The sequence below is a fragment of the Ixodes scapularis genome, unplaced genomic scaffold (genome assembly GCF_016920785.2).
Source record: "Ixodes scapularis isolate PalLabHiFi unplaced genomic scaffold, ASM1692078v2 PGA_scaffold1__304_contigs__length_218370807, whole genome shotgun sequence".
In the NCBI taxonomy this organism is placed as follows: domain Eukaryota; kingdom Metazoa; phylum Arthropoda; class Arachnida; order Ixodida; family Ixodidae; genus Ixodes; species Ixodes scapularis.
In genome coordinates, this window is record NW_024609846.1 from 131,450,018 (window position 1) to 131,472,573 (window position 22,556).

The window sequence follows — 22,556 nt, forward strand, 5'->3', positions numbered from 1 at the left end:
TGGAAGAAAACCTTGAGCGGTAATAGCTATAATCGTGGGAGGATATAGGATCGTTTCAGATGGGGTATCTCCGCTTTCAGCTGCACCAGCTTTTGGCTGGTCTGGTTGGAACTTCGAGTTTAACGTCGCGCGCGTTGTGGGGTGCGCAATGTAGGGAAAGACCTACATAAAAAGCGTCATAAAAGCTACACGATGAATCGACGCCAAAGCGATGTCATCCGCCAAATTTCTGACACTGAAGTGACGTCATCCGCTGAGTTTAGTGGGCTTACGTTCAGCCAAATGTTGCGAACGGTTTTCGCAAGATCTGGCGTGTCTACGTCACGTGACAACTTTGTTCTATCCAATTAGAATTTTTTCCCGGATGATCAAAATGGGCTGCAATGTTTTTATTTGGTTCTTGAAGGCACGGTAAACTCATGGGCGCAATGATAGCTATTCTCGAGTTTCTCAAACTTGCCTTTCAGGCAGGGATAGAGCAGTTGTGAGTTCAATTACAGCAACAGGAGACCATTATAACTTTATAACATTATAACTTTACGAAACTCACTAAAAGAGTTATTTTGCCATCCAAACTGTAGCGTGTGTTCATCGCGACTACAATTTCAAGTTATTGCTCGCAGACGCGTATTTGTTGGGCTCGTTTTGATTATGTGGAGTCTGCGGAAATTGAATAAATATTCGAGAGTATATGTATATTCGGATATTTATTATTTTTTCTTATCGCAAACCCAACCGCAAGTGACGGATTGCTTCCTTCCAGTCATGCTTGAGAGAACCCATTTTTTCGCGCGATAAGCCAACTATCTGCAAAGAAAATAGAATGAAAAATTCATTCCTCAAAAACGCAACTTTTTACAGTAGGTGTTATCAAACTTTTCTGCACTTTGCTGTTGTTGCTCTTTGAACTTACCATTAGCCTGTTTCTCTAAATCTTCCCTCCAAGCGCTTTATTATTATTTTTTTTTAGTACCCTTCGTGGGAAGCGCGGCCTTCTCTCTTTGACTTCCACGCCTTCAAAGAGGACCTAGCTGTCTCCCCTGCCAAACCACGCGCCTTTGTCTACACACTCCGGCGAAAGTTTCACTTTTGCTCTCTGCCCTTACCTCACTTTCTTCCTTCCTTACGCACAAGTCAAATCGTCGAAGCAACGGGAAGGTTCAGTGAACCCAAGACAGACGACCAGTAGGCAAAGCCGGCCACCAACCTCTAAATCAAGTCAGAACAGTTCTGAACCAAAACACTTTTATTTTCTCTCGTAACACAAAGAAACAAAAACCTAAAGACGTAAGGAAATAGAGCACGAACACGTAGGGAAACAAAGTACGAAAACAAAGTTGCACAGAGGCGGCAGCCGCGAGAAGCCGCCGAAAATTAATCCCTCCCCCATCATTCCGGCGTCTGCTTCTTCTTTCGCACCCCGCTATTCCCAACCGCCGTCCTTCTCTCCCTCGCACGCGAGAAAACACGTACGCAACTTTCACTCGAAGACCTAAAACACACCGCTCATCCGGCGGAGGGCGACCTCCCTCGCGCGAGCGCCGTCTACGGGAGCAGACGTTACGAAGAGCAGCAGGTGGTTGAAGAGGGGGATTCCGTCCCGCACGCCTCCGCCTCGGGAGAGGAAATCTTTTCGTCACGCTTCGCGGACGCCTTCAGGTGTCTAACGCGCGTGCGCGCGGACGAGCCAACGGTGATTTCTGGATTTCTGTTAGCGGAACGAAACTGTTGCGAAGATCCCCTCTCTGCTCGTAGAACGCTGGGAGGAGAAACGGTTAGATAACGTAAAAACCGGAATAAGAGGGAAAGATTCTCAGCCCCGAATGATCCTCGCCAGTCGAATGGGTCTGTGAACCTAGCAGAGCCAGTTCCTGCTATTCTCAAACTCCATTATCCTTTGCTCTGCTTTTTTTTTTTATATTGTTTACTTACTTTTGCGGTTGATTTGTGGGAACATGTCGGCTCCATCCCCAACTGTTTTGCTATCAATATTAATTATGTAGCGCGCCGCATTTACAGAGAGTGCACGTGATAATGGGTTTGAAAAAGAAAATTAAACACCGCGAAAAGGAAATTTATTAGTGGCCATAAGATAAAAACGTCACATTTTATGCACACAAAATTTAAAAAAAAAAAAAAAGCGGCACTGCGCTTTCTTTTACTTTAGATTGGAACACGGCAAAGACATTGAAAGGTGCTGACGTGCAAGCCAATACGGCGAAAGCAGCTTCCGAATCTTGCAGGTAGTTCTTGTGGACTGATATCTGTTCCACATCAACAGCGTGAATGCATGCATTGTCCTGCTATGTTAACACAAAGGAATTGCAACGCAATTTCATCGCGCTAAATGCGAAGGGCCTGATAATATAACCCATTATTTCAAGCTTCCCGGTGCCCTACATGGTGTATATAGTTCATGACAGTCCGTTCAGTCACAGAGCTACGGCGGACTGGTGGCCAGCAGGCCATACGCTAATTTTCTTGGGTGCTACCAGCAGTTATGTTTGCACTCACGTGCCCATGTTCAAATCACGCCAAAGTAACGCCTATTTAAATCGGTGAGTTCGGTTACTTAATATAAAGACTGCTTTCAAAACAAAAACGACGTCTTTTTTTTTTTTTTTGGGGGGGGGGGGGGGGGGGGAGGGGGGTATAATGTTAACCGTTTTTATGCATTTTTGGCACCGCCTATCGGCGAGCTTGCGAGAATGCCAGTCTGCAAGCCTAAAAGATGGCGGCCTCTTAGTACGAGTTTCAAACCAAGTCTGGTCTAGGATTTTCAAAATCGCGGTGACCCTTAATTTAAAAAAAAAATAGAAAAGAATTTCTCGCACACTCACGTTTGACAAGGCCTGTTATCGGTCACACTACGAAATTATTAGGCGTTCGCTGAATCTCTTACTTGCAAACTAGCGAAAAGTATTTTTTTAAAGAAAAAGAAGCTGAAAAGACGCGTTTCGCAAATTTCGTACCTCATTATCTAAACGCGCAGCTTCACGATTTCACCCTACAGGGGTGCAGGGGTCAGAACTGACATAAGCCTGGCGACATCCAGAAACATTTCGTATCAAGAAAAAACCCCAAAGCAGGGAACTCTTTCAAGAGATTTGCGCAGGTCCGCGAATTTGAGAATCCGAATGACAGCGCAGCATCAGAGGAGCTCAGATTGACGAGGAACGCTTTGAGTAAGTTAATGCGTCACTGCGATCTAGATGCAGCACATTCTGAGTGGCCTCCTGTTGCGTCCCAAAAGAATGATGGCGCGTCGTCATCTTTGAGGCAGTTTGAATAATGTTTGCGATAGATTGCGCCACTCGTAAGAGTAAGGTCTGTTTTTCGTCTAACAGTTGAACGCGGTGTAAAAAAAAAATATACAGGTAAGTACATTTTAATTAGAAAAGAGAAAGCCGGTTCGGAGCAAATAACGCATGAAAAAACAACTACCCGATCTTGGCAATTTTTTTTTACTCGATTATTTTTTTTTATCAACACCCTCTGGACAAAGATGGCGTATTGAATATTTAACCTGATCTAAAAAGGCAGACTGGGGCAGGGATCGGCACAAAAAGTCTCGTCCTCATTAGGTTACATTAAAATAAAGAAAAAAAATCTAGGAGGTGTTATTGCCATACACTGCTAGTTTGATGTTTCAGCCAATGAACGCGAGAAGTAGCCTTTTCTCCTTATTGGCCTTATGTTGCTCGCCTTTCTTTGCTGATTCGTCCGTCAGCGGACCGGTCCCCACGCAAAGTCCAGTTGCCAGATGTCATTGCCAGCAGCATAGCGTTCACTCTTCTTCGCATCTAACCGGCTGCGTCTTATAAATCAGCGTAAACGGCCCGTCAGTTGCATCAGGCAAGAAGCACGTGCTGCTGCTACTTCTTCCTGTGTTACTATGCCTCGCGTGTCAGCCGTCGCCGTTGCCGACATGGCGCGGTACTCAGCGTGTCGGCTTCATTCACGAAAACAGAAATTCCTGGCCGTTAAGGACGTTTCTCACTTTGAGACATTGCTTGTCTGCCACGACAATAAGTCGAAACAACTCGACATCAAGCAGCTCTCGAAACTTTCAACAGGTCGCCAAGTAAATGCCTGGTAAGTTTTAAATCAATGGACCATGGCAAGAGGGAATGATTGTCCCGAAGACAATGTCCGCTACCTCTCAAATGACCATGATGTAAACAGTATTTCGACATAACGCCAAGCGGGCTTTCGGGTGACACAGTCAATAAAAAACTCGAAATCAAAAGGAAGTCATTAGAGTCGGCAAAGAAACAAAGACATCATTAAAAGTCTTATATCTGGAATCATTTCTGCGTGGGATCGTGAATTGACAAATTCTCAGGTCAAGACGAGTGACCGCAGTGTCGATAGTTCCGATTACAAGTCCTCGCTGACGCTGCGTAACTCGCGAAAGATGCGAGGACCTTCCAGCTTCATCAGCATAAGGAACAGTGAGTTCAACAAACTGTCAGATATTCAGTAACTTTAAGATAAGGAAGCTGCTGCTTCCTCATCTCAAAATCGGGCGCTATTAAACGTCGGTATACTCCGTAGAATGCTGATCGCAGTCAAGGCTCGAGCTCTGCTGATTTTAACACAGACACACACGCACACACGAACGCGCACGAATACGCACGCACGCACACACACACACACACACACACACACACACACACATATATATATATATATAACCCACTTAATAATATTAATAATAATAATAGAAGGATCTTTATTATCTTTGAAAAATACATTAAAAAGCGTGCTGGCCCACGAGAGCAGAGATCCTTGTATGTGGGACCAGGCAGCCGACGAGCAAGCCTGACATAATTAAACACTTTAGAAACAAAAACACAGCATAAGTAGTCCGCAATAGGCGTTAGGTGATTATAGAATGCTTATTGCGCGAGAATGAGGCACCACTGTCTTACATTTTGTTTTACCGCACGGAAGGATGTTAAATTTTACAAAGACTGGCAAAGTGTTGAATAATGAAGGAACGTAGCAAAATTTTAATTTTGTTTATCCATACTTGGTTTGTATAATATGAACCTTGAACCGTTTTGTACGTCGTAAGTTTCTTTTTCTCGCCTCTTGGTTAAAGGTGCAACTATAATAATATATATTTTTTATCACATATTTGTGAAACTGATTAAATGACAATGTTTGAAGCTCGTGCATTTTTTATTTGATGCTCAAGTCTTCGTATACTGATCCGTATGAAATATTGTTTACAATTTGTTTTATGATTCTATCAATTCCCTGTTTATATGTACTCCGAGCAAGATAGAAGGGGTGCGTGATCAATTCTATTAAATGCCTTCGAAAAATTCAAAAATAAGGCAAGGGAAACTTTATTCTTTTCAAGCGTTTTGTTAACACAGTCGGAGAGATTTCTAAGTAGCGAAATAGTGTTTCTTTGTTGCCTGAAACCATACTTCCCGTCGTTTAATAAAGAAAACCTCTAATAGCAACTATATCATACATATTTGAACCCATTTTTTAAGAATGTGAGCAATTGTTGGTAATATTGATATTGGTCTATAGTTTCCTAATACCGTCTTACTTCCATTTTTGTATAATGGCCTCACGATTGAAAATTTTAAACCTTCCAGTACTTTCTCTGTTGTCAAACATCCAATACCTATCACGAGAAGGACTGTTTTTAGCTTTGCGAAAATTATAGCGTACATTTCTAATACGAATTTGGCCCGTTCCAGGTACTTTTGTTATTACCATTGAAGTAATAATATTACAGAGATTATGCTCATTTATTTATAGTAGATGTGCCGAATTTGCACAGTCAATTCGGACGACTTGTTCGTCATTTACAAGCACCACTATTTTTTGCCTTAGGGCTTCTACGGTACTAATGACGCTGCGGTTGAATAATTTGGCTAGTTCCGTATAATTACCTAATTCTGGAAAGTTGTTATTGCATCGTCAGTGTTATTTTTCCTTTTTCTGCCTGTCAACTCATTCACAAGGTCCCATGTTTTTTCTTGAATTTTTTTGCAGAACTAAATTTGCTTGTATAATGATATTTCTTGGCTGAAATAATGGTGGCTGCTAGAAGTTTATTTCTTAGCACGCGGAATTCTCTTCGTAAAGTGGTTATCACTCAGGTTTGCTTTGCATCTTTGCCAGAAGTTGTCCTTCACGTGGCATAAATCTAGCAATTCTTCGTTAATCCAGATATTTTCTTATTTCCTTTGCTTCAATTTTATACTTTTAATTTATCTACGAATAAGTTGTAAGCAGTAGCATGGTCGTAAACTCATAAAAAATTACATTCATTAATACTGCTAAGACGACCTGTTTTTTTATTATCCAAAACAGTTCTAAGTATATACTGGTTTGACATTTCATTTCTAGAGCTTTCAATCACTATTGCAAGTGATATTAAATAATGATCTGCTACCTTCTGTTCAATTACAGCCGGCACTAATGTTGTGCTACTAATCCTTGTCACTATTTGAGTATATGCATGACTTAGTGACTGTACTGCCCTAATATTCTTCTCTTTTATGATATCGTATCACGTTCTCTAGCCCGAAAGACGAAAGTATGTCTAAGTAGTTGGAAACTTCATAATGTGCGGGTTGTTATCAAATTGCCGCAGTAATGACGCGAATTTTATCATAGAACATTTCATATTAGAATAGGCGGCCGAAAAACTTCGCATACAATGTAAGCAGGGGATGGGCAGTATTTCAAATACAAGTATTTGAAATACGTATTTTAAATACTTTGTGTATTTTGCATTTGTATTTAATTAAAATTGGGTAATGTAGTTGACGTGTGTATTTAAATACTAAAACGTGGGGGTATTTCAAATACAATTGTAATTAAATACAATTTTGCGGGCAAAAATACATCCCTCAAATTTATTGTCACGACTCATTTTGCTCTTCCTAAGACGTGTCCAAAGCTGCTCCTTCTTCATCTCAACGCCGACGGCAAAAACAAACAAGAACTCTTCATCTCTTCATACACCAGTCCTGCGGCAGTTCGCGTCTCGCTCACCGCGGGCTCCCGGGTACGCCGGGCGCCCGCGGCACTGCCTCTATTACGTTAAATAAGTGTTATTTACAAAGTTACAATTCTTGCTTTTATGCATGTGGTTGTAAGATTATAGTCTCCATCCTTTCTTCGGCCATGCGGCTTTTTTTTTTTCTTTTTCTCCTCCGGCTTTCTTTTAAAGGCACTGTCCAGAGCAGGAAAAAAAATAGGTTCTGCACCGAAATAGTGTCCTCTCAATCAAGCACAAGCGTTTAGTGACTTTGTGATTACGGTGCTAGTCCAGGGCAAGAATAGTGACGAAATCGACGTTTACAGGCTGACTGGCTAAATAAGTGCCTGTGACAACTTGTGATGCTTTCAGCCTGATTTCCATCCATATTTTTGCCTGGAACATTCTAAATTCGCGGGTCGTCCAGATTTTCATAACTGGTGCGAGTTGCAACAATAAAAAATTCTTAGCTAGTGCTGCGCCGTCTTGGTCGTCTCGGTTTTTCTGTTGGTCTATACCAAAATGTAAAACGACAAAAAAAGCTGCTTGAAGCTCTGTACTTTTTTCACCTATTACGTCCAAGCTGATTACATTTATTTGTGATTATATTTCTATTCCGTTACTAGAGCCTCGCACACTAACTCCCGAGAGTGTGATGCAAAATTAAAATGAGATACCCAGAAACCCGTTGCAGGTGCCCTGAAGTCGCTGACGCATATTTCAGGAATGTATTTGCAAAAGTATTTGGAGGAGACCAAATACATTTTGGTTGCATTTGTATCTTGTACTTAAATGCTGTTTTGGAAATGTAATCGTATTTCTAATAAATACATTTTTGACGAAGTATTTTGTATTTGTATTTCGATGCATATTTGCATGTATTTTGCCCATCCCTGAATGTAAGAAATAGATGCTTTGTGAACAGAAAATGCGCAAAGGTGTGCATGATCAAGAGAAACGTTAATTCTTTCCGATAAACAACTATCATTAAAACATCATCGAACCTCCATTTTTTTTCCTTCCCTACAGAGACAATGCAATGAAAAGCAAGCACACTATATTCTAAACATGCTTCCTCTGCAATGCTCGTATAAGTACGTCCAGGGACGACAGTTTCCCGGACAACAAAATTAATCATTCGCCCCAGTGCTTACGCAAACTTCGAAGGTTCACGTGCAACAGCCTGAACTTTAGGTCGCCACAATCGTTTTCTGAATGGTGATGAATGTGCTCTACATTTCTACGACATCTTAGCTAAGTCTCTTTCGCATTCGATGCGAAGGGCACCGGAGCCTTCTTTATGTCTCATAAAAATTTTGCCATTTCGCACCAAAAAAACTTGTATGACTTTGCTTTCGCGCATTCCCTAGTAGATCACAGCAGATTTCTCAGTGTTTTTGATAGGTTTTCGTTGATGTAAATCGTCTCATTTCGCAACGTCACGCGCTTCGTCACCCAGAGCTCCCTTACCCTCGCCCTAAAGCGGTGAGTAGCCTCAACGTCCTTAGGGGCAAAGTTTATCAGCTAAGTTCTGTACAACTTCTAACACATTCTCGTTTGGTCGCTGGGCGATACAATGAATATAATAATTTTTTCTACGGCTGAAGTATTGTTCTGCGCGGTCCACCGCTGTCTTTAGACCCCTAATTTGCTGGTCCTGCTTGGCTACTCTCGCTTCCAGTTCACTCGTCCTCTTTGTTAGCTCTTTAGTATACTCTTTCTCAATACTGCCATCTTTTAACAGCTGTGGGATCCCTGCGCAATGGCGGACTAAACCCTCAACGTCACGGCACACTCGAAGACAACACACCCACAAAACAATGTGATGAGCGCAGGCACGTTGAACTTTCGCTGATGTTTGATTGATTTATCGACTCGTAGTGTTGGCCGCGCTCCGACATTCGCTAACTTATGGAATGACTTCCACGTTCCTCAATGCAGCTGTTCCGCCATTGCGCAGTGGTTCCAACCTTCTAATAACCGGCGTGTGATTTTCGAAAGTGGTCTACTGTAGCGCTCTGCTCGTCCAGTCGCTTAAAGGGGCACTGACATGTCAAAAACATATTTTGTTTATTATCCGAAACGATTGAAAACGGTACCTTAACGTTACCTTCAAATTAGAAAAAAAAAACTTTGGAAATTCAGTATTTACGAAGTAAAAAAAAAAAAAAAAAATTCCAAATGTCAAATTTGACGTTCCCGCGCGATCCGCGCAAGCGCAGTAACGTCAAATATTGAGCCGTCCTACGAGTCGAGTTTCTTTCACGCCTCCGCTCCGAACCGCCGTTGCTGCCGCGATCCGAAGTTAAGCGCAGACCGCATGGCGCGTTTTTGTTCGCGATTCAGGCGCGTTGGCGTCAAAATGACGCCATTTCCTGCGCGCGGGCGCGCGCTTTTCGCGGGAGCGTTCTTTTCTAGCCGACCCAGAACAAGACGCGCGCGCCGAGGCGTCGAAGCGGCTCTCGCCCAATGAGGGTCGGTCGAACTATCACGTGATCCTGCACAGTACGCTGTTTCGTATTCAGCACATTTCAAAGTGTTCAAAAGCATTTTTATTTTCCAAATAAAAATTTTAAATGTGTTTCTTCTGACACACAAACCCGTTTTGTTTACTTATTTGTTCATTTAATTCTCATGTTGTAGGTGTTGCGTCAACATTTACATCGCGTGTTGAGAATTCAGTTAGCTGGCAACGCTGATAACGCGCGGCCGGCGGTGCTTGGCTTTGTCTGCATGCGGGTGCCCCCGCGTCAGCTTCCGCGCGAGCGTTCATAGCGCGTCGCGTTTTCGCGTGTAGAAAAACGCCCCATGCGGTCTGCGCTTTACCGAAGTGTCGTGTTCGCTGGCGTCGCCCGAACAACCGGTCTCCGCCGTGCGTGCCGCGCCGCCTATCGCTGCGAGCAGACGACGCTTGACTTTCGAGTTTGAAGTTGTATTAGGGCTTTTTTTTTCTTTCCTTCTTTCTTTATTCCTTCTCTTCACGATCGGGTCGGGAGGTGGGCAGAGACTAAAAGCGTGATGCGTGACCAGGTCTCTGCCCCCCCCCCCCCCCTTCCCCTTACAGCTCTCACAGCATTGTAAAATAGTGCAAAACATTCACGCGAAAAACATCGATCTCAAATTCTTTAAAACGGTGTGAGGTCGAAGATAACGCGCAGTGGACTTTTGTGAGCGACGTGAGGGTCACGTATCGCCGGTTCTTCTGCGTGAAAGGCTGCCTCGGCGGAGTCACAACCGAAACTACGATAAACAGATACGAAACCCAGTTGTTTTGAACGTTTGACGATTTCCTTTCGAGGTCTGAGAGGTCATCCTGCCCCTAAAAACGACCACTTCGTCCGCCCCGACTGACCGGTCATCCTCTGCTACATATGTCAAGCGCCGCCATGCTTTCCGAGGGAGGATAAAAATCCAGAAGGCGACATCACACCGGACTCCGATTTTCGGTATTTTAAAAAGAAGGGCCCGTAGTGCGTTCACAACTGCATTAAAAAGCATGTTTTACGAATGCCGTTATTAGATTTTACAGAAATGTTGCCTTCAAAGCTTCTAAATTTTATATTTGACGTCGCAAATCAAAAGAAGCGAGAATGTGAGGTGCGGGAAAGAAAAACGCCAAAAATAAAAAGGCGCGCGCGTAGGTAAATTTTTTCTCGCGTTGCGGTATTTTTTTGCGTGTTTACGACTACAACTTGCATCGTTTTAGAAAATAAAAAAATACAACATTTGGGGTGTCAGTGTCCTTTCTAAGAAGTTCGTCATGCTTTCCTGACAGGAAGTCCATCGATGCATCAGTTGATTTGACCGTTTTCCCGTGCGCATCTAGCTTCGGCATGATGTCGTTGTCTTTACTAGATTCGCCTTTTGAGAGATTTTTCAACTCCTTGAATCCTGTTCAGGATGTCAATTAGTCTTTTGATGATATACCTTCATTTGTGGATAGCAACTTGTCTAGATTGGAATCACGCGAGGCACTCGAAATTGCCATCTTCACTTTTCCAGGGCGGCCTTTATCAGACGTGTCAGACCGACGAGTAGCTTGATGTTTACTTGCGTTGCATCGCCAAGTTTTAACGCTCTCCACCGACATTGCCGCCAGAGCCTATTTCGTAATGGCGGAGCACTTCCCAGGACGGTATTCGTTGCCGCATTCTGAGCACTTTAGATTAATGCCTGGGCTGGCAAAGACTTCATACACGCAATACATTTGTTTGCACCGGCCATGTCACAGTTGAATCAAGCTACAAACACTAAGGGCAGACCAGTGAAATGCCAAACCCGTCAACTCTCACGTAAAGTAGTGGGTCAAACCCAAGCTTACCTAAAACCTAAAAATGTGCTGCTTGGCTCTTGGCATCGGGCATTCCAGTTATCTGCGACGCGCCGCTCCGCGCTTGGCGGTTATGCAGAAGCGACGAAACCATGCTCTTGATGATACAGCAGATAACCTTAGCACTTGCGGCGGGGCCTGCTGTGGCTTGCCGAACTTCCACGTGCCGAATTCACGATGACGAGGCGGCGAGGCGATGTTGTTTCCTCTCCTTCTTGTGCTAGGCGCTTCTGCGCAGAGCAGAAGGGCCTAGCACAGGGCCGTGGGGAATCAACTTGAATCCAGCTGCCGAAGATCGTCGCCTAAAACTAACAAAGGTGCTGTTTAGGTCTTGGCCTGAATCATTCCGGTTTTCAGCTGACCACCAACGTGCCACGTCAACTTCATTTTAATAAAGCCCGTGCGTTTACTTTCCCGCACAACACTTGGACAGCCAATCACCGCAACTTACGGAGGCAGCTCAGCGAATGACGATGCCGAAACATATGTTTAGACCACAAAACGGAGTTTTGTGGTCTAAACACTTCAAAAAATACAAATATGGTGAACGCGCGCGTGTGGTGTGTCTAAAAAAAAAAAAAAAAAAAGGAAACTTTATGAACGTTGATATCTACACTACAGTAAAATTTTCAAAATTTAACTGTGGCTGCTTTGTAAGAATATATGCTAGGCAGAGACGTCCTTACAACCTATAGAAGGGTGTGTACTTGGGCTAGTTGGTTATTCATGAATAGGAGGTAAAAGCGCTAAAAAACGACGGACAAGTTGAAGAATGACGAACACCACAGAGCGCTACTTGCAACTGAAGTTTATTACTGAAAACACGTACACATATATTCACCGTGACATCAAAAAGACAAGTGGAAATAATGCCGCTTCATCTATCTAAGGTTAATCTATGAATTGTTTACTCTTTCGAATGATTTCAAATATGCCACCTCAGAGCTATACAGGTTTACTGAGGGAGCGCTGACACACATGCCCTGATCGTACTTCAAAATAAAAAACGCCTCCGATATCTCTCTCGTTTTTTTGTCTCTATTCCGAGTTAAGATAACGGTGTTGTCAAGCCGTGGGACACACCCACATCTGTTACAGTGTACAGCCAGATTGCCCGAGGGTGATGATCTAACTGACAGGGCATGTTCCCTGAGTCTGTCGTTTATGCACCGACCCGATTGCCCGATGTACACCTTTCCGCATGATAAAGGAATTTTATACACCACTTGTTCCTTACACTCTACGTATCTTGTTTTATGATTCTTATGGCATACGCCTACGCGCTCATCACCATGTGCCACCCTTCCACATAGCTTACTCAATTTTTGAGGGGCTGATAAGAGTACAGGGACCCCATGCTTTTCCCCCACTTTCTTTATTCTATGGCTCACCTTATGCACATAAGGTATCACCGCTGGTCTAGACTTTGGCTTGTCTCTCACGCCACATTCCCCTCCCCCCCGAAGTTTCTTTAGTAAGCCTTCCGCCACCCCCGCAAGGAGCGGAGGTGGAAAACCCCCCTCCTCCAGTTTCGTCACCTGAAGCATAAAGCTAACTGCTAGCTTATGTGGGCAGGACTTCTGTAAAGATGACCTTAAGCACGTTGAGGCATTGCCTCAACGTGCTTAAGGTCATCTTTACAGAAGTCCTGCCCACATAAGCTAGCAGTTAGCTTTATGCTTCAGGTGACGAAACTGGAGGAGGGGGGTTTTCCACCTCCGCTCCTTGCGGGGGTGGCGGAAGGCTTACTAAAGAAACTTCGGGGGGGAGGGGAATGTGGCGTGAGAGACAAGCCAAAGTCTAGACCAGCGGTGATACCTTATGTGCATAAGGTGAGCCATAGAATAAAGAAAGTGGGGGAAAAGCATGGGGTCCCTGTACTCTTATCAGCCCCTCAAAAATTGAGTAAGCTATGTGGAAGGGTGGCACGTGGTGATGAGCGCGTAGGCGTATGCCATAAGAATCATAAAACAAGATACGTAGAGTGTAAGGAACAAGTGGTGTATAAAATTCCTTTATCATGCGGAAAGGTGTACATCGGGCAATCGGGTCGGTGCATAAACGACAGACTCAGGGAACATGCCCTGTCAGTTAGATCATCACCCTCGGGCAATCTGGCTGTACACTGTAACAGATGTGGGTGTGTCCCACGGCTTGACAACACCGTTATCTTAACTCGGAATAGAGACAAAAAAACGAGAGAGATATCGGAGGCGTTTTTTATTTTGAAGTACGATCAGGGCATGTGTGTCAGCGCTCCCTCAGTAAACCTGTATAGCTCTGAGGTGGCATATTTGAAATCATTCGAAAGAGTAAACAATTCATAGATTAACCTTAGATAGATGAAGCGGCATTATTTCCACTTGTCTTTTTGATGTCACGGTGAATATATGTGTACGTGTTTTCAGTAATAAACTTCAGTTGCAAGTAGCGCTCTGTGGTGTTCGTCATTCTTCAACTTGTCCGTCGTTTTTTAGCGCTTTTACCTCCTATTCCTTACAACCTACTTTCATTATTCATGATTGGCTTTTTTTTCTCAAATTCTAGATTTTACAAAACAATTGTTGCAAACAACAAGATTTTTTTATAAATCTCTTCGATGAAGTATCGCTGGGCATCTCTATACGTTTAATTTTATGTCAAATGCATTGTTTACGGGTCATTCCAATGTAGTCAATGAACTTCGTGAGGTCACAGTCCGTAAATATAACTAGGTTAAAATTAGCTTAAATATAGACACGTGAAAGCTTGGGAAAAACCTTTACGAGTTCAGATGGGTTTTTTTTAGGCATGGCGAAGCAATGAAAAGCTTGGAGAAACTATTTGATATTCCATTCGAAACTATTCTGCCGGAACCACTATTTGCTCCGAATTCGCTTTAAACCCAAAGAACCCTATTCGCACATGCCTAGAGAACTTCATCAAAACGCCAGTTCTCTCGGTAGGTTATTTATTTCATAATGTTATCACGAGAATCATTATTCGTAGTTCCCTGCTTCGTGTCTACATAACTGTTAAAGAATTCCTTTGTGTTATCGTGTTCATCGTGCATAGTAATCCGATCTTATCTGCCCTTTTCATTCGTTTTTTGCCCTGTGTGAACATGTCAAAGTTCCTATGCTCACTCTGCGGGCTCTGAGCATCCTAGAAATTCATAAATCCAAGCGAAACGCTGCGCGACCGATTTCCCTCTTAAAAAAACAATCAAAGATGAAACACACCGAGGTCATTTCCGGTGATGGGACGAGCATTTTTCCGGCAGCCAGGACGACATGTGACCAGACTTAGGAAGTAATCTGTTACAAGTAATAGATCACTTGCAATCCGTCACTTTTTCAAGAAATTTTGTAATTGACACCTTACTTTTTGGGAAGTAATTTGGAATGTAATTTCGTTAGAAAATATTGGTAACCCATTAATTTAATTACTCGTTAATTTTTAAAAATATTAGAACAATACAGTGACTGAAGCAATACGAGCAGAACATTCAGCAGCATAAAGACAGCAATTTCAACAAAATAGAAAACACGAGGAAGGGGAAAATAGCCGAAAAGAAAACACGATTTTTTGTATGACCGGTCACTTGAACCACTAGAAAAACAGGCAAGGCATGTGCAAATATACGGAAAACAAACATCAAGTAAGGCAACGCCGCTAAGGCTCTCCGTGGCCTTTCATCGTGTTTTTCTTCTTCTCCCGGTCAGGAGAAAGCTCTTCCTGTTCATTTGTTTTTAGATTTTACACCGTTTCGCCCCTTCCAACTTCTTCGACGTCTCCCGCCACCTGCACAGACATCAAGCGCGGGTTCGTACTCCCTCGGTTCGCGGATTCACAACTTGCATAACAGACGGTGTAGCCTCGCGTGAGAGTCTCGAATTCTCTTGGTCTTTGATGTGCTCTAGTTTATTCTAGCACGCTGTTGAGGCACGGCTGAAAAGCGCCCGGCGCGAGGAAAAGAGCATCGTCTTCGAGGGTACGGACGATACCTCTTTTGGTTTACTTGTCTGGGCATGGTGGTCAAGTCCATTCCTCACTTTACAGTCAACTGTCGACATGAAGGGGAGGGGGGGATTAGGCCATCTAAGGAGTTCTGACAGAAAGAAAGAGAGGGAACGGGTAAAAGTGGTGTGATCCTTTGCTGTTTGTGAGACGGATGGCCACCGCTTCTCTCGTTCTTCATACCCTCCTCTCCCCTAGCCTCAACGAATATTGGTATGAAAGTGAGAACCGATGAACAATCGATAACCCGTAACCACCACTTTTTCTCTGACTGGTTGAGTTTTTGGTCAGTGTCCTTCGTCTCCATGGCAATCTTTTAAGAGATGTTCAAAATTCAGTGCATTAATGAGAACGGAAACCGACAATTTCAGTGCATACTTTGCTTGCCAAAGGAACACCATATTGTCATCAGCAAGAACAACAAACTCTAACCTACGGAAACGCATCAAGGTAAGCTGGGACACCTGCATTCTGCATTGGCTATACGTTGTAGCGTCAGAACCAAGTTTTTCTTTTCTTGTGAGTAACAGGCGAGACACCCGAGTCAAACGGGAGCTTTCGTAGATCGCTTCTTCAGCTCCGAATCTCGTAGCGGAGGCAGACGCTGCTACTGAGCATGCGCACCGCTAGATTTGTCTGCACAATTTTAGGGATCATTTCCGGAGGCCGTAAGCTAGCGGGATGGCGGGTGTGGTTGCAGCTTTCGGTGCCTTGTCAGCATACAGGTGAACGGAGTGCACCTACAGCCCTTCTTTTAAATTCAATATTTTATTTTTACAAGGATTATACCATAATAGTGCGTATGAGAAATGAAAAGTAGTGTTGCAGAACATTTTCAAAAAATATCAAAATTATTTCTACTGTTTCCTGGATAAGTATTGTAATCCATTACATTTGAGGCTCGTAATTTGCAATTGTAATTCATTGCATTTTTCAAGTAACGAGTACAAGTATGCATGTGACCAATGAAAACGCGACATTTCGTTGAGATTGCTAACGCTGTTATTACAAAAGGTTATGCTTCTGTAGATGATTGAAGAAAGTAAGAGTAGTTGAAAAATAAGTTTTCGCGGAGGCGAAACATAATACTGTTACAACCGGTTCAAAAACCACACACTATGTTTGTTTCCATTTTTTTTTTTTTTTTTTTTGCGGGAGTGATGTATTTGGTTGTTAGCTGTTGTGGCAGTTGTGCCACAGAGACGACGAAGAGGTCGGCAAGTGCGAGCGCTGTGCTCGGGACACACGCGGCGGAACTTTTACGAGACAGCAACAGAACGGCTCGGCGGCGGCATCGGGCGATGCGAGCTACAGTCTCCTTTAGGGATGCCGCGAACTTTTTTCGAATCGAAGTTTCGATGATCGAATCAAGCGGTTGGAAAGGTTCGAAATATTTTGACTTTTCGAATTTTTTACATCGTAAAATTCGAAGGAAGTCGAATTTTCGAACTTGTTGAGCTAAGAAGTTCGACGCTTTTCGAACCGTCGAACTTATTACGCTAAGAAAATCGATCTTTTTCGAACTTTCGAACTTATTGCGCTGCAAAGTTCGATGCTTGTCGAACTTCCGAACTTGACTGACCAAAAAATTCGATGAATTTCGAACTTTCGAACTTATTTATCAAGAAAATCGAAAAGTGTCGAACTTTCGAATCCTGAAAAGTCAGAATTTCGACGAACTTCGAACTTTTAGGGTAAAAGTTCGACGCTCGTCGAAGTTCGAAAGACCAGCGGACGGTTTCATTTGAATTCAAGTAGTGAGGTACATTCGTAGTTTTTTTTTCCCTAACTTTTACACGCGGTGCTGCGTTCCTTACGAAAGACAATGCCGTTTGTTTCAATATTTTGGCATGCTTAGTTTTAAAAAAATAAATTTCTGAAGGGGCGAGGAAGGACGACGGGCTTTTAATGATTATCGTTTGTGCCAGATTTGAAGCGCGCTGTAGCCGAAGCTATTTCTGGTAGAGATGTTATACTTTTTTTAAGGATGATCTATGTATAGCCTAGGTAAGTGCCGTCTTAAGATGTGATTATTGTTATTCAACGTGAGTTTCGAAGAAATGTCCAAACATGTATCTACATGCAATTATGCCCTAAACTTGATATTTATTTTCGTCTAAGTTGTTTGAGGTATCGCATTTAAATTAACACCACAGACAGTACATATCATTGCCATCTGCAGAATACAAAATAATGTATTTATTGTTCTTTTTTTTCCCGTTAAGTAATAAATTAACTCATGGGAGAAGATTTCTAATACTGTTCAAGTTCAGCACGTCATGAAAATAAAACTTTTTTTTTTCGCTTCACGATCTTGGGACGTGTTTCTTTTAGCCTGTACACATTTTGGTAAAAGAAACTTGTTTCAAAGTTCTGAACTTCCGAATACGCAAGAATACAGCACTTTCGGCGAATTCTTGATAGTTTTTTTTTCCAGCTTTTTATTTCCGCATTTTTTTTACTATTGGCACAGGTATTTGATAATGATAATGATAATAATGTTTATTTTCCACCATAAGATGGTGGCGATCAGGGAAAAAATCTGTCAGGTACAGCTTGACGGGTCCCTGACCGCCTACAGAAAGCAGCAACAGACCCGGAAAAAACGATATTCAAGAGGAGAAAAGAAAAAAAAATTGTACAATGATTGTCGCTATCACACATTTTAAAACAAATTTTAGATTTCTTTTCCCATTTTTTACATTGAGGCAGGACAGACAGCAGGGATAAAATTATGCAAAAACTAGTTACAAAGATCACAAAGAAAGAAGGGCAACTACCTTCAGCTGCTAGAGAAAAAAGATGATTTTACTTCTCTGAGGGATAACTTATCCCAATCTATACTTTTAGTCTTATACGAATTGAGTAAATTGGGGAGAGTGTATTTAAGCATTTGTTTGCCATAGTTTGTTCTTGGTGTAGCCACCTCCCAACATTCAGCACCTCGGGTAGGGTAATTATGAACATTTTTTGATAAATTTCCAAGATCTGTTAAAAAAGTTGAGTCTTTAAGTTGCTCTACTTTAAGGCTAGTGCTAAGCCTGTAATCATATAATGCATGCGCGTTTAATACGCGAAATTTTTGAAATAAGCCAGCTGTGTGAAAATCATACGAGACGGCAGCTATAGCCCACAGTGCTTTTTTTTTAAATACATGTAACTTTTCTAGGTTTGTTAAAGTTGTTGTTCCCCAAACTAAATGGCAATAATTTAAGTGAGAATAAAATAGAGAATTATATATTAATAATTTAACGCTTGTTGGTAAAATATAACGATGTCGATTTAACATGCCCACAGTTTGGGATAGCTTTGAAATAAGAGAGTTTATATGACTTTCCCACGACATATTTTCAGAAAACATGACACCTAAGAGTTTAAAACAATTCACAATCTCGATTTTGCTTGAATTCAAAACTATCTCCTTGGTAATGGTAACGATCGAGTTTATTTTTAGGACGAAAAAAGCACGGCTTTGGTTTTATTTACATTTATTTGTAATGCGTTGTAATGACTCCACGTTTGTAACCTAGACAGGGCCAGATTCGCCATATCGAATAATAGGTCAGGATCATCTGCAGAAAACAGTATGCTCGTGTCATCAGCATAGTTTACAAATTTTGCGCTTACATTAATATTGACTATATCATTCACGTACATGTTAAAGAGGAAGGGGCCCAATATACTACCCTGTGGTACACCAGAAGGAATAGGTTTTATAGTGGAAGAATTCCCATTGATATAAACATATTGTGCTCGATGCTTCAGATAAGATCTTATCAGCTGTAAAGCGTGCCCTCGAATTCCATAATTATCTAATTTAGATAGTAAAATTTTATGATTGAGGCAGTCAAACGCCTCGGTGAAATCTATAAAGACTCCAAGAACCATATTTTTGTTTTCAAAGCTTTGTATAATAAATTCTTTTAAAACAAGTAAGGCAGATTCTGTCGACTTGTGTTTTATAAATCCATACTGTGATGGAGTTATCAAGTTATACTTATTTGAAAATTTAGTCAAACGTGTATGAATAATCTTTTCGAGCGCCTTGGAAAACACTGGTAATATTGAAATCGGCCTGTAGTTTCCCATTTCATTTACATTTCCTTTTTTATGCAATACTCAAACTTTGGCAATCTGCATTCGCTTAGGAAAAATTCCAGTAGATAAAGAGATATTAAATATATGAGTTATTACAGGTGCTAACAGATGAATAACATGTTTTACCGGTCTTATCTGGATGCCATCGACGTCACAACTAGAACTATTTTTAAGCTGAAGAAACACGCTTATAGTTTCTGGTTTGACGACGGGATCTAAAAATATCGAATCACTGTTTCGTTTATCATTTAAAACCAAAGGAGTTTCGGTTTCAGTAGAACCCAGAATATTTACAAAATGTTCGTTAAAAGCATTTGCCAGTGAACATCCAGTAAGTTTAGTACCATTGCACAGAATTTTTTTCAATTGAACTGAAGGGGCGATTACGATAAAGAAGATAATTTAGTTGCTTCCACATGATGTCAGTGAGTCCTTGTGTGGCCTTGAACAAATCATAATGATTACGCGTTCTGCCACGCTTTAGTTCTTTTGTCAGGTTGTTGCGATAGTTTTTAAATACTTTATGGTCCTTCTGGTCCTTGGATTTTATGAATTTACCATATAAAGCGTTTTTTATCTTAATTTTACAGAGTAAATCTCTCGTTATCCAAGGCTTCTTTATGCGCTTGTTTGTTTTAATAGAAGTGAAAGGAAAATATGTCTTATACAGTCCAAGAAATAACTCTATAAAAGTGTTATAAGCCCCGTCAGCACTATCCTCACACAGTACCCGGCTCCAATTTGTATTTGAAACAGCGGTCTGAAAAGCGTTGAGTCGATCTAAAGTTATTTTTTGTACTAATGTCCGCTCTGTCCTACAATTTTTTTTCGGGAAACCTTTGAGAGAAATGAATATTGGGAGGTGGTCCCTCAGATCGCAAGCAATGACGCCAGCTTTTATATAATCGACTGAGCTGTTTGAAATAAACAAATCAATTAATGTTTCAGATTGGAGAGTAACACGTGTAGGTCTATTAATAACATTTGCACAACCATATGTCCTGATTAGCGAATCTAAACTTTTTTTAGCTACGGTTTCCGCGCTCATATCAATATTAAAGTCGCCACCACAAATTACATTACATTTTTCTTCATTAACAAAAACCAAAAAAGACTCAAAAAATTTTAAAAACGATTCAATGTTGCCGTTTGGTGGCCGGTACACCACAGCAAAGATATTCTGGTTATTGCGTATACACATCATTTCGTAATCTTGAGTGATGCAACTATAATCACCTATTACTTCACCAGAAACACTTTTTGTCAAAATGGCTAAGCCACCACCACGTTTCTCTTTACGATTTATGTAAAAAGAGCGGTATGTAGGGAGTTGTAGTACGTCAGTCTCTTCAGTGTACCAGGTTTCTGTAAGCATGATGACATCGAAAGAAAAACCAAATTGATCGAAAAGTAGCTCAAGATCTACAGCTTCGCTTTTCGCAGACCGAACATTTAAATGAAAACAGGTCATGTGTGAAATATAATCCGCACCAAGATAGGTTATCAAGTCTTGCGGAAGAACGAACGCGTCAATTGCCATAAAAAAATAAAAAGAACAGAGGATATTATCATTGACCGCCCTAAGATAGAAATTCGCGTATCAGATCCTGCAAAAATGCCAGTCTTTATCATCGTTAAAGTGACTTTTGAAGATAACGCCGTCGCAATAGCCGTACCCAGATTGTTTTTCTGCCACGCGGCAAGTAAACTTTCGGGTTTCATTTTGCAAGAACTAATAAAACAAAGATGTTTAGCGCTGGTAGTTCCTATTTAATTTTTTCAAGATCGCCTTCTTGCTCAATCCGAATTGTCGGTGCGCCTTCTTGTTTCCTCACGTATGAACAACCTTCCTTGTGCCAAATAAACTTGTAGCTGAGGTGCTTCGCCTTTGTTCTAACATCGGAGAACAACTTCCGGTTCGACGCCGTCATGTTCTCTTGCAGGTACACGTTGCCATCATCGGCTTCCGACCTTAACTTTTGCTTGTTTTGAAGCCATGCATTTCGCTCATTTCTGTTCACAAAGCGCACAATCACCATAGGCGTCTTCTTTGTCCTAGTTGGAACGCGGTGCATTGCCTCTACGCTATCTTTCGTTAGGGGCGGAACTTCTATCTGATCCGCGATTTTGTTAAGCTTTTCGAGCAAATTTTCATTGATAGTTTCTACAAGACCGTTCACTTCAAGATTATTCCTTCGCCCGTATTGTTCCAATTTGTTTAGTTCTTTTTTTAGTTGGGTAGTTTCGTCCGTTTTCCGTTCTTGTTCTAGTTGATTCACCTTTTTCCTCAGTTCTTTTATTTCGCTGTCATGCTCTTTCATTTTTCATAAGACTTCATCGTAGTTGTCGGACATTGCTTGCACCGATTTCTCAATGTCCATCACAGTTTGTTTCATGCCCACCAGCTCATCCACTTGTTGCTTTAGTGGCGCGAGTATTGTTAACATGCCCATTATTATACGGGTCAGTTGCTGTTGAACATCTGGCGATTCATCTTTTGACTGTCCATCTTCCAGAGCGCTGCGAGTTCTTGCTCTAGCACTCAGACACGTTTGGCATTTCCAAGTCTCTTTAAACCCTGGCTTTTTTCCCCGGAGGGACTTCTCGGTTACGCCTGCACAGGTACCAATATGGTAGCGAAAGCGACATTCGCTACACTCCAAAACACCGTCATCATCGTCGATTTGCCCCTTACAACGGAAGCAGAAATCATCATCGTCTTTGTGTTTAGCCATCTCAGTAACACTTTTTGGAAAGTAGTCAGCGACAGGGATTTTAAGACACAAGTTGAAAAAAAAGGGGTACTTTTCCTACCTGCAGAATCAGATGATTATCGTCTTGCCAGAGAGCCCTGTCGCTGACTGCTATCCGTCATTCCTGCGCAGCTCCTTTTGTAGCTTCTAGTGGCTTGGTGTCGCTTCAGCCGCTGCTGTCGCTTGCCCCGAAGTCCGTTGCTTGCGCCCGTTGACTTGCCCTTTTTGACTAGGTCAAAAAGACATAGCTTTGAACTTCCGAACCACTAAGCATGTGACGAGTAGTGCCCTGACAACGCGTTTCTAACAATGACCATCTACGCAATCTTTTATGCAGTGAAGAGCGACAGTAGCTATACAT

General features: G+C 42.0%; 2 protein-coding genes across 2 annotated transcripts; both read right to left on the reverse strand.

Moving 5' to 3' along the window:
- Nucleotides 1-20,463: 20,463 nt before the first annotated feature.
- Nucleotides 20,464-20,982, reverse strand: LOC120838328 (the record flags this gene model as incomplete). Its single annotated transcript, XM_040208188.1, has 1 exon — nt 20,464-20,982. A coding segment is annotated over exon 1 (519 nt), but the record flags the coding sequence as incomplete, so codon positions are not given.
- Nucleotides 20,983-21,208: 226 nt separating this feature from the next.
- LOC120838329 lies at nt 21,209-21,763 on the reverse strand. The gene has a single exon (XM_040208189.1). It carries the CDS (start codon nt 21,761-21,763, stop codon nt 21,209-21,211), a length of 555 nt encoding a protein of 184 aa, XP_040064123.1.
- Between the last annotated feature and the right edge of the window lie 793 nt (nt 21,764-22,556).

Coding starts and splice junctions, on each gene's coding strand:
- LOC120838329 (XM_040208189.1), bottom strand. CDS start 21,763: ATGAAAGAGCATGACAGCGAAATAAAAGAACTGAGGAAAAAGGTGAAT.